The following is a 13027-nucleotide window of genomic DNA, read 5'->3' as shown; positions in this document are numbered from 1 at the left end:
AGCTTAGATCTCCAAATTGCGATGGGCATTATTTTATTAATTTATATGAAATGTTATTTAAGATATAATTAAGAACATTAGTTACATTATTTGACGTACGCAGTAAAATTTTTACCTACATCTTTATCAGAACAATAAATAAATTTTTATTATTAAAATTTCCATCATTTTCTTGAAACGGGGGAAAATTAGATAATCTGTGGTCATATACCTTTTCGTGTTTACCAAAATTGTATAAGCTGCGTATAAAAAGAAGTTATCTGTGATACTATAACATGATCTGTGGAGAAAGTAGGCTTATGAATACAAAATACATTCTTTAGAAAATTAAAAAATGAGATTTTCATGTTGTGTATTTGTTACTTTTAGCATATAAGATGTTTTTTCGATCTACATATCAAATTAATATTTGTGCTTGTAGGGCAGTGCAAAATATTTTCGGACCCCCTCTTATTTTCTAGGCTCTTTAAATGTATATTTCATGAGTCAATTGTAGTTTTTTGTTACGGCTTTAATTTTGTTGTTTAAATAATACTACTATTAGAATGGTACGTAAATTATATACTAGTAAATAAATAAATACATGAAAATTAATAAATACATTACACAACTCTAAAACCGTCTGTCTGTTTCACTTAGAAGGCTCAAAAAGTACATCAAGGTAATGAAGCAGTTACAGAAATTTACTTATTATAAGTAACTAAGATTTTATGAGGTTATCAGTTGGGCCCTAATATAAATTATATTACATTATTTGATTAAAATTATAATAAATAGTGCCTAATGACAAATGTATTGATTTAATTTGCCTTGACTCATACTAAATTTATTTATGAAGTTAAAAAACTTTACCAATTTTTCATGTGCTTCAATAAGCATAGTCAGAAGCTAAATAAATATTTAAAAATTGCAGGTAGATTAGTAAAAATGGATAGTCGACACGCTCCTCCTGGTGTAAACTCTAGATCATTAACTGCTGCACAATCAGCTGCAGAGCTTGAGGTAATTTATGTTATAGATACTAAATTGATTGTATACCTACTAATATAAAAGATGTAGAAATTTTATATGTTACTAGCTGACTTGGCGAGCTTTGTTTTGCTGAACAGAAAATTAATTTTGTGTTACAAATTTACATGTAGGTTGGTTTCAGTAGACAGTAGGAGTTGGTTTAAAGCTCAATAAACTATTGAATATTATGGGATTGACTTTTATTAAACACTAGCAAACCCGGCGAACTCCGTTTCGCCACTAGATGGCTTCGTTTTATGTAACATTTCGTTTGGTGATCCCGCTTTTCTGTTGAATTTTTTCCTGAATTTTCTTAGCTAAAATAGCTTTCTATTTTTTGCTATAAACCTCACAGAGCCCGAGACCTTTCCAACGAATGCAAAACCGTGGAAATCGGTTCGTGCGTTCTGGAGTTATAGCGTCAGGAAGGAAAACCCGACTTATTTTTATATAGTAGATAATAAGTCCAACTTTGTTTCATGTATTAAATGTCAGTTGAATCTAGAAATAGGTTATCATATTGTAAACATACATAGAAAAAGATGTAATATCTAATCACATATATTATGAACATTAAATAGTTTATACATTTACAATACTCTAAGGTTCATTAGGTTATATTGGTATTAACATTAAAAATAGGTCTTAGAACTATTAAATTCACTTTAAGCCGTATTTTAGGACATCAGTTGAATTGTTTAGTATAAAATTCTTTAGTGTTTTTAGTATTGTGTATGTAACCTATAGATGTAAGGTTAATATAAGTAATACTAGTAAAATTCTCCAAACAAACACTTCAGCTTTATAATAAGCTAAATTTACATAGAATCATATGACATATTCTTCTTTCACTGAAAGCTTATCTATTTAATTTCAGGTCCTGAAACAAATTGAGAATGTATACTTTTCTCCACCAAATGAGTTTGATGCAGCCCGGTATGCTCTGAACCATGTCCCTTCGTACACAAATACTGATGATATAGAGCAAATGTTCACAAAACTCAAACGACAACAGCAAGTATGTATAAAGATTACGTAGCAAATAACGCATATCCCAAAATACTTTGAATTTAAAGCTAAATAATTCAATTTTTACATATATTGCATGACATTTATAAAAACCAGCATGACCTACAGTATTCATCTAGCATGTTCGAGTTCGATTCAACACATTTGACGGCTCATTGGTCTAGTGGTTAGTACCCCTGACTGCGAATCCATGGGTCCCGGGTTCGTTCCCCGGCTGAGACAAACATCAATGTGATGAGCATTTGGTGTTGTGCTTAGGTCTTGGGTGTTTAAATATGTATTTATATGTGTATCTATCTATATGTATGTATATCTGTTGCCTAGTACCCATAACACAAGCTTCACCAGCTTAGCAGGGGTCTAGGTCAATTGGTGTGAATTGTCAATCTAATTTTTATTGAGTATCATGTAGGCATATGGAGCTCCTAACAAATATTAGAAAGTCCTGGTCTACTCTCTCTAGAACCAAGAAACAATCATCACATAGGTTATAAAGGCCATGAAATTGTCTGATTAACTTAAATATAGCTGTGAATTTTATATGCATTTCTATAACTATTTTCACACTTTTCAGGTTGTGTCTGGCAAAGCACTCCATTTAATATCACAACAACGCGACAACTGTGATAAGGAATTTGCTGAAATACAAAATATAAGGCAACAACTCACAACAACGTTAAACACATGTAGACAAGCCCGAGAAAACCTCCAAATTGCCTCCAACCATTTGACTATATCTACCTTTGTTATACTGGCTAATGTCAGAAAGAAACAGATAATTAAATCAGTACTGAAGTCATTGGATTTGCTAAGAAGTCTCCGTAGTGTTGAAAAGGATGTGGCGGAGTTACTAAATAAAAAAGAGTATTATAGCGCTATCGAATTGATATTAAAAAGCCTAAAAGCCGCTTCAAATCATAAGGAATACACATGCATTGCAGATCTAACATCACGGCTTGAAGACACCCTAGATATGACAGAGGAGAAACTTGATTCAGTCCTTTCCAGTATTTGCTATAGCTTTGATGCTTCAGTCTTTTCGCAACTGAAGAGGGCATATGATCTTTTAGGAAAGACTCAGGCCGCTATGGAGCAATTACACATGCATTATTCCTCTGCCGTTAATGAATCTGCTTTTGAAGCTGTCAAATCCTTTGTTGACAACGTTTCCATGGAAACCAAGTTTCAGGAAATGTGCCAATCTGTGCCTACGAACAAGGCCCCAACGTGTTTGTTGAATCTCTGCGAGAAATTGTTCCTTGTGATGCGGAGTTATTACATTCTAGTGAATTGGTATAACAAAAATGAGGAATCCAGTAATTCTGGTAATGTCTGTGATATTGAGAAGAATGTCAGTCGGGAATACATTAAGCAGAAGTTAAAAGGAGGTCTCATAAGAATCTGGCATGATGTGCAAAGCAAAGTGTCAATGTTCCTGAAAAGTTCTGGTTTAGAAGAGTATCCATTTGAAAAGTTTATCGAAATGCTGGGAATTCTACGGAAATTGACTCAAGTGGCTGAAGTTTTCTGTGGAGACACTTCAGATCTCCTGCAGGATTTTATTAAAACTCAAAGTGTTGCATATATAAAGAATTACCACAAGGGACGTATGGAGGAATTGAAGCTCTTCTTAGAAAACGAAGGATGGGAACAGTGTCCTGTCAAATCCACGTTCACAGTACTGCATTTACAGGAATTTAAACAATTCAAGAAATATTTCAAGCCCAAAACAGATATTGGTAAAAGTTCACAATCATCATCATCTGTACATTCTTTAGATGATAGCGTATACATCGCTAAATACTTTGGGCAAACAGCAAGAACGCCATTCGAGATCTTTCGAAACGAAAACGTTACTAATGATGACATATTTGGATTAGAACCAGAATCGGATGTTAGTGAGGAATCTGATGATGAACCTGATGAATTGAAAAGAGATTTCGTTGAAGATGCCGAAGTTAAGGAGAGTCCGTCGAAAGTGTCCAATAGTGTAATAGTCACCAACACAACTCTATCTGTGCTAAGAAACTGCGGGCAGTACTTGCAAATTTCAAGATATCTACCACAAATTGCTTTGGAAGTGATAATGCTGATGAACCAGCTGTTCGACTACTATTTCTTCACAGTGCACCTTTTCTTCACATCTGATTTGGAGGTTGCCTCCAGCACGTTATATACCCCGAAATTGAATGGTGTTTTAAAAAGAATCTCGAGTTTAGAAGAGAATTTCGCTATACCAAAATTACCTGAAAATTTAGAAAAGACAGAAGCAAATTTGCACGGATTAAGTGAACGTATAGTTGGTGTTGAGAGTCTAATTTTCTTAGCGAAACAATTTGAGACGCTCCACCCATATTTAGAGACAATAGTCGCCCAGCATCAAAGGATGATTCTAGAACATTTCCGGGATAACACCTTGAGGGTGGTGGGTGATTTGCGAATGCCCGCATACATGTGTTCGGCGTCGAAAGCTGTCGATGCCCGATCAGCTCTTATCGGTATATCCCAAGTTAGATGGGATGTTAAGACAGTTGCTGGTGAACATAGTCCATATGTGGATATGATTGTTCGGAAGATTCAAGTGTTTGCACTGCGTTTGGAGAATATTTCCCAAAAGGTTACCCTAAACATGGACATCGTTAATGGGATTTGGGGAATGGTGGCTAAGTTTATTGTGCATCTGTTGGTTGAGGGTTTCTCCAATGCATCAAAGTGCTCGAATGGTGGTAGGGGGTTGATGCAATTGGATTATAGGCAGCTGTTTGTGAAGTTGGAGAAGATTTCTGGCTTGAAACCGATTCCATATCAGGATTATGTGGATAGGTATGTTAAAGCGTACTATTTGCCACGGGATGAGTTGGAGGTGTTTGTTAGGGATAGGATTGAATATTCAAATAAGCATTTGATTGCGTTAGTCGGGTGTGCTTGTGAAAATAAAAGGGATAGACAGGCGTTGCTGGGTGTTTTAGAAGGGAGGGAAGGAACATAAGTTCATGTAAGGTTTGGTGTTTGGAGAGCGTTGAAGTATTACGTAACGCAATTTTTAAAGATTTTAGAAGCTCCCCCCCCATGTAACGCACCATAACGTTTTTCTTTAACAACATCGACAACAGCAATGTGCTTCTGTGTAAACTCTAATAAAATTAATATCACGTTCACACAGTCGAGGGATTCCCCGAAACCTAAACTTAGGAAAGCAAAAATAAAAGTAACGTACAATAAAATAAATGGATTCCCCGTACAATATAAACGAAAAGTGTTGCCAATTAATCCCCCAGTTTTTTTATTAAAATAAAAAATGTTACGTATAGGTCGGTTATCGAAAGCTGGCGGGTTCACAGTACTCACACTAATGCAATTTCACATATGTATGTTGTATGTTTCAAAATATGATTTTTTTGCCATGCTATACATTTTAGTCCACTCTGGTTTTAGTAAGGTTGGGTAGGTTGTAAATAAATAAAAATGTGTCAAATACATATAAATATTATGTGCATACGAGGGTGGATCCAAAAGTTCTAAGCCAGACCAAGTACGTGAAAGAGTAGTTCGTGTAAATAATTTTTCATTTTTCGACATAAGCTCCATCTAGCTCAACACACTTCACTTTTACTTCACTAACTATTCTTTCAGTATTGAGAAACCCCAGTCGCATCTGATGTCAAATTAAAAATAACATTTTTTCATTAAACTGTTTTTATTAAGATGCTTAAAATAATTTAAAACATTGTGCACCATTTCACGAGATTGCCCTGGTAATGTGTGAAAAAAGATCAACATGTATAAAATAATAATAATATAAAACAGTAAAGATCAACATAAACAGTAGCAAAAGAAAAACAATAACTGTCTCTTTTATACTCATAAGCTTGACCGAGCGCGAGAGAGACGGACAGTCTTTTCGTGATGTATTTGTGATTGTATTTCAGTTTGACATCACGTCTCGCGCTTATTCACAGACACTACACAAGCACAAAGTGTAAATGTGTTGAAGCCGCCAGCTTTAGATAACATACCTATAACGCGTTGTTAAAATAACCCCCCTCCCGCCCATGTAACGCACTGTAACGTTTGCTTGCCCCCCAAATTGCGTTACGTAATACTTGAACGCTCCATTGTATGGAGAGCTGCTTATAGGGGAAGTAATTTTATTAGTTGGAATAATGTGTTCGCCTCACATTGAAATGACCTGTGACTCTTTGGGACCGACTTCTAAATTTCAATGCTTAGTGATCTCAGTATCTCTTCCTATGTTTTAGTTTTCTTTTATAGAGGAAGGGGAAAATGGCCAGGAGGCTTAACTAATGTTAAGTGATAACGCCGCCAATGGACACTTTCGCCTCTCGCGAGTGCGTGGCCGGCCTTTTAATAACTGGTTCGCTCCTTTCTTGACGGACCGAAAGTCGAATTGGTTTTGGGTTAAAAGATATAACCTTAATATGTTGTCTGAAATACAATGTTTATGTTTAGATCAAAAATACTTGTCATCAATAAAATTTGGTTCAATTAAAAATGTATAGTTGAAGGATATTAGATTGGAATCTCAAATATTCACCCACACATTCATAAAAATATATCAGATAAATTACACTTTTGATGAAGTACTCTTGTCTCTTTCTATCAAATTGCGTTTACGCTACGATAAAACGAGACAAGTAGTTAAAATGGTTTAGTTTCTCATGTGTTTCTCCTTAATTTTCGTTGGACCTACTTAAAAATCTAATGTATGATAACATTCTTAAGTGGTTACCGCACTGTACTAGTTTCGATTCCCGAGAAAACACGCAAAGAATCTCACGTCTTACCACAGATTAGCAGTTAATGACTGGAGGTGATTAATAGGAGATGACTAATAGTCAAGTTCATTGCCGCTGATGTATGATAATCTATGTTTATTAAGTGTCACAAAAAATATAGTTTGTAAAATTAGATTGTAAGTAAAATATTAATATAATAATTTGTATATAATGTGAATTATGCAGAAATCAAATTAAAAAGACATTAAATTATTATGTATTATGTAACTTTTGTTTCGATTTATTCTAACCTCGAAAAAAAAAACCCGAATTAAGTTAGGTCGCGGTTATTGTATGGATATGTTCAAATAAAACACTTATCTGCGTAACAACTGGCTTTAATTTATTTAAACATGAGCTTATAACTAAGATATCATTAGGGGGTTGCGACTCCGGGTTAGCAAAAAACTAACTTGACTTTTTGAAGAGTTCGTAAATCTAACACTTGTTAATGGACATTATCGGAAACGAGAATGTAAAATTACAAATTATGAGTGTGGGAAAAACTAAAGGGCTCATATTGGCTTCAAGTGTGCGATGATTGTTTACATTTTGTTCACGATATTAACTAATATATATATGTAAATATTTCACGTAGAAACAATCGGTTTTCGTAGAGGTTTTTAGTTCCCGCATTTTTATCTTCATTATGTTAAAAAAAAAAAATATTCTATTCTATAAAGCTGATAAAAAGATGCGTAATAGATATAACTTCGAGTTACATTCCCAAACTAGCATTATGAATACGAGTTACGACTGTCAGTCGTATTTAAGCTCACGGTCTGATTATGAACAAAATAAATATTGAAAGTTTTAGTAGTTTCATATAAAATACATAGGGCTTAAATCTTTAACTAGACGGTTTAATCTTTTACATTGACGACAAAAATTCAATTAGTCTTTGTCGTCTACTATTGGACCGTTTAAACCAGAGTTCCCAAACTTTTTTGTGTCGTAGACCCCTTGCCATGTTTTTCCGTGTTGGGTAGACCCCCTACTTACCTGATATTGATTTCCTGTAAATTTCTAACTGTAGTGAAGTTTAGTGTTAAAACTTCAAGTAAAAACACATGTTAATTTATACATTTATTAATTGAATTAAAAATAAAACTACTCAAAATAAAATTTTTGTAAAATATACGTAGCATTAAATAAACTATAAATAAAATAACGTAAGAAATAAGTCAATATAATGTATTTGTTTTGATATTATAAGATAGTATGATGTAAGTAAATAGGTACTATCAGTGTATGTGTTGAGATCCACTATCGTGAACCCCCATTTTCATTTCATGGACCCCCAATTTTTTATTAGCTGACATAGACCCCTTTCAGGTTGTCATAGACCACTTTGGGAATCACTGGCTTTAAACTAAAGTTCTGCGTCAATTTGTATTTAATCTATGATTGAAACGGTTTAATAAGACTTTGTTGATTAATAACGGATTAATGCTTATTTTTTGGTTCTGTGCTAGTTATTTATGAAACTTAAATGTGTTTTAGTTATGCTATGACCGTTTTTCTACTTATTGCTGTACTATTAGTGTATTTAAGTAGTAATATTATATTTTTTATCGTAGTTGAGTTTTGTAAACAAAATAGATAATATCGATAAAAAATTACGTTACTGTACGATACCAGCCCAGGAGAAACCTACTACTAATCTACGTAAAAAACATGACAAAGATTGTTTTATTTCATTTACGCCTTAGGAAATAAAACCAAAAATGTCTTTTCCTTGGCTATTTTAGCGCGGCTTCTTGCTTATTCTTATGTATGTACTATGTAGTATGTGATCTGTGGTTGGTGACAGCCGGCACTCGGCAGCCGGCAGGTGTGAGGTTGGTTGTTGGTTTCAGTGTTGCCAATTTAGAAACTTTGTCGCTAGATTAAGCGACATTTTAACATGAAAAGCGAGATTTAATTTCAATTTAGCGACTAAAATAATTTAGCGAGATTTCTGGCGCCTTTTCAGACTTGTTATTTTTTAATATAATAATATTCGAGATGATTTTAGCCTAACAGGCTTTGTGACACGCGCTACTACTTTGTGGTCTCTTGTATGTTCCATAACCCCGATGTTATTGCCAATAACATAAACCTTATATTAACTCACTTAAAGTCGACTTTTCATACAATTTTTGGTACCATGAATTTAATCAAATCAAAACTACGCAATCGCATGGGGCTCCTTAAAACGAATGAACAAAAAATGTTTTGACTACGTGTTACCATCAGATGTACTAAGACTTATTGGAACCAACAAATCCTACTCATTTAAGAGTAACAGTAATTCACAAACCTCAACCTCAACATACGGGCAACTTCCTGGAAATAGTAGATTTATGTGTTGCCCCTTGTCAGGGGCCAATAATTTGGTTAGAATAGGGTTAAATTATTTAAGTTTTGATTGAAGATTTTTTTAATAACATAAAATGTACATATTATTAATAATATAATGTTTGACATTGCTTTATAAAAAATGTAGTCACTGAAAGTCATCGTCCTATCATTACCTAACGAGATACTTATCGGGATAGCCCAAAAGGGGGAGCACGTTTATGCGAATAAAGAATATAATACCTAATGTTTTTATGTTTTTCTTCATACCAAACAAACTTTTATCATCTAGCGACTTCTAGCGACTTTTTAACCTTCGGTCTAGCAACATTTGATTTAATCGAGTTGGCAACACTGTTTGTTTGGTTTATACTTTATACACCGTACACGCCTGACGCCATTACGATTTTCGAGTTTCGACCTTCATCTTTGTTTTCTTATTAATTCTTTATCTAAAGTTATTTTTGTTTCAATTTTCAATGGTTCAAACAAAATTGTAATCTCGACGTTTTGTGTTGTGTTTTGTTCACATTTTTTCTTGCTGGTGGTGTTTTTAGTTGGTTGAGTAAATCTAAGAACTAAGTTGTTCACACACTTTTATTAGGATTATTTTTCATTCCAAGGTTCCCGTGTGATTTGCACAAATTTCTCGAAGTGAACAATTGGAAGTTTGACAATCTCAAACAGCTTATGTTTTGCGTCTTCGTCGTATCTTTGTACTTCTTCGTTCTTGGTTTTTGGAAGCACAGTCATCTGGAATGAAATATGTTTTGGTATGGAATTTCATTTGATAAGCATTTTAGGGTCAATCTTGTTTACTAGATAACATGTTGTATGATGTGACGGCACAGCATTCTTTACTTAAGTATACATTTTTGAAGTTGAAAATGTTTACAAAGCGGCCAGTCAATATAATGGTTTTATCTTGTTTTGTAAGTGACCAAGGGAAATACTCTGAACAGGGGAGAGGTAACATGTGCAGGGGGAATACTGTATGAATGGGGAAGATAAATATGTACAAAAACAGGGTTATCTTTGAGATGGTTCTTACTTTTCCTTTCCATCAAAACAAACATAAATTTACTATCAATAGAACATAAATAATGAAACAAAACAACTTCTGTTTTGCACAACAGTCTTAACAATACTTTTTTTTCTTCTAAAACCTGTGTTTAAAGACATCTATGGATTCATTAAAAGTATGAACAATACACTGCTCTCTCACTTTTAAGTTAGGAGTAGGTAGATCTTTTGTAACCTGATCCGAAGTGATAAAAGAAAAATCACTTTCCTGTGACAGAAGTGTTGTAATAGCGAAAAGCCGTGAAAAGTGGCTACTGCCATAAGAACAATGCTGAGGATGTTTTCTGCTCCAGAGCATCTGTTGAACTTGTCCTTGGGCGATGGTGATGTTCTTTGTTTAGATCTTGCTATTCCAGTCTTTTGTCTTGATTACTTTATACTTCGCTTATTGATTAAGAAACTTGTGACTACTACTTAAATTTTATAGTAAATAAAATGCAACTAAAAGATAATTTGATACTTACTGTCGCCTTGCCTTATTTTGTCAAATTTACAATTACCAATTATTAAATATTGTTAATTGTTTTGTTAATAAATTGTCAAAATATAATTCAATTCACATATTTGCACCTGAGATCAGGATGAACATTGGTAGTGAGCTACGTTGTGTCCTTGACTTTGGCTTAAACTTGTTGTTGGGAGTCTCTTATCTTCTCTAGAAGTATCTTGATGACTGTTTAAAAACTCTCCTGGCAATCTCAAACCATCTGCTGGTCTTACACCGCTTTCTTGTTTAATTGCTGCATATAATCTTTAATAAATCAAAACAAAACATTTTACAATAAATGCTCAAAATGCCTGGCTCTGACCATAATACATAATCTGTACCGTCTAATAAAATTCCCAAGTAACCTACGGAATGCACCTCTGTTGTTAGTAACTTGTACCCTAGCAAATTCGAGTTTTTGTCGTAGTTCTTGTTCGCTATTGTTCTCTCTTTGATAAACTATTTCCTTTAATAGCCTCAACGAAAAAATCTAATGGAATTAAATCGCAATAGGTCCGTCTCGACCAATCCACCGGTTGGGGAGTGCTCGTACAAATGATCTCTCTCTCTCTGCTCGAGCAGTATTAATACAAAATCTGCACCGTCTAATAAAATTCCCACATAACCTACAGAATGCACCTCTGTTGTAAGTAACTTGTACTCTAGCAAATTCGAGTTTTTTTCGTAGTTCTTGTTCGCTATTGTTCTCTTTTTGATATACTATTTCCTTTAACCCTTTATAAGGCAGAAGAAACGACAGGACATGATAAAATAAAAATTTGCGATATGGAAATGTTAGTATCAGAGTTTTAATATTTTACAAAAAAAAATTTGAAAAGTCAAAAAAAATTATGGTGTCCATTATATGGACAGCACCTTCCTAGGTTTGATGAAAATCAGCAAAACATGGTACTGCACACAGAGCAACTCTGCATCTGACACACTCTATTTTAGATTTTTTGCTGTTGCCTTTGCTGCTGCAGTAGCGGCATCTTCTATACTTTGGCAGTTCACCAGGGAGATGGGTACCAACATCTGCTAGCCTCAAAGTTTCAGGTACACCATAAACAGTCTTTTGCCTGCTGTCAGGGGTTGGTCTTTTTGTGACAAAAGTAGGTAGGCTGTTGATCGTCCTCTTCCTGCTTGTGTAATTGTCTACCAAGTTTCTCCCTAGCATAGTTCGGAACTGTAAATTAGTAACAGGTTAATAGCCTCAAAGAAAAAAATCTAATGGATTTTAATCGCAATAGGTCCGTCTCGACCAATCCACCGGTTGGGGAGTGCTCGTACAAATGATCTCTCTCTCTCTGCTCAGCAGTATTAATACAAAATCTGTGCCGTCTAATAAAATTCCCACATAACCTACAGAATGCACCTCTGTTGTAAGTAACTTGTACTCTAGCAAATTCGAGTTTTTGTCGCAGTTCTTGTTCGCTATTGTTCTCTTTTTGATAAACTATTTCCTTTAATAGCCTCAAAGAAAAAAATCTAATGGATTTAAATCGCAATAGGTCCGTCTCGACCAATCCACCGGTTGGGGAGTGCTCGTACAAATGATCTCTCTCTCTCGTCTACTCGAGCGTAGTGACGATGGGCGCCGTCGTGTTGCAGCCACATTTCTGCTATTATTGCTTCTGGAACTCCAACTTCGTTAAGAATATGGTTTAAATTATTTCGTAAAAAAATTAAATATATAGCACCATTCATGCAGCACCAACTGCTGGCCAATTATACCAGCCCACATGCGTAATCCAAACAGATAGTCGAACCAATAATTTCTTATGATATGGCGGTTCCATCTGGAGTAAAGATTTAGGTTTTGGATATTGAATACTACCATTCTTCTAAAATTTGACTCATCTACCTGTTGATAAATTGATACCTTGTTGATAAATTGCGGATCCTCTGTGTTATCGTAACATCTCTCTGCAATCTCTTGCTCTAGGTTCATAGTCACCGGGCAGCAAAGCTTGCACTCTCTGCACGTGATAGGCAAGATATTTGTTTCTTTTAATCATATGTTGCACCGTCGATCTTGGAATCCCGAGATTACGGGATATTTGGCGTTGACTAATTCAGGATCCAATCTTAATTCTATCAGCACTTCATCTTCATTTTTAAATCGCACCAATGGTCTGTCTGCTCTCGGAGCACGCTGACCGGGTAAGACTCCCTCCAGGTGCGAAATATGTACGCGCATAAAAATCCTGCAGTCCGTGTATAATCGTCTATTTCTTGCCTAGCTATATACGTTTTTTTTTCATAACATTTTATATTAATA

General features: G+C 34.6%; 1 protein-coding gene across 3 annotated transcripts; it reads left to right on the top strand.

The window, feature by feature from the left end:
• The first annotated feature begins 286 nt into the window (after positions 1 to 286).
• On the top strand, positions 287 to 5175 carry LOC125058512 (syndetin). 3 transcript variants are annotated; one of them, XM_047662598.1, is made up of 5 exons: positions 287 to 548; positions 914 to 1002; positions 1889 to 2029; positions 2615 to 5073; positions 5140 to 5175. In XM_047662598.1, the coding sequence occupies exons 2-4, from the start codon at positions 928 to 930 to the stop codon at positions 5027 to 5029; spliced, it is 2631 nt and encodes an 876-aa protein (XP_047518554.1). In that variant the 5' UTR covers positions 287 to 548; positions 914 to 927; the 3' UTR covers positions 5030 to 5073; positions 5140 to 5175. The 3 variants fall into 3 exon arrangements, with proteins under 3 accessions (XP_047518554.1, XP_047518553.1, XP_047518555.1); XM_047662597.1 differs by having other exon boundaries at positions 2615 to 5169; XM_047662599.1 differs by having other exon boundaries at positions 542 to 661; positions 2615 to 5169.
• Positions 5176 to 13027: the final 7852 nt, after the last annotated feature.

This window comes from Pieris napi, chromosome 18, assembly GCF_905475465.1.
Source record: "Pieris napi chromosome 18, ilPieNapi1.2, whole genome shotgun sequence".
In the NCBI taxonomy this organism is placed as follows: Eukaryota; Metazoa; Arthropoda; class Insecta; order Lepidoptera; family Pieridae; genus Pieris; species Pieris napi.
The sequence above is the reverse complement of the archived record's forward strand: the minus strand, read 5'-3'. Positions and strand labels throughout refer to the sequence as shown.

Coding starts and splice junctions, on each gene's coding strand:
- LOC125058512 (XM_047662598.1), top strand. CDS start 928: ATGGATAGTCGACACGCTCCTCCTGGTGTAAACTCTAGATCATTAACT. Junction 1,003..1,888: donor AATCAGCTGCAGAGCTTGAG/GTAATTTATGTT, acceptor ATTTAATTTCAG/GTCCTGAAACAAATTGAGAA. Junction 2,030..2,614: donor AACTCAAACGACAACAGCAA/GTATGTATAAAG, acceptor CACACTTTTCAG/GTTGTGTCTGGCAAAGCACT.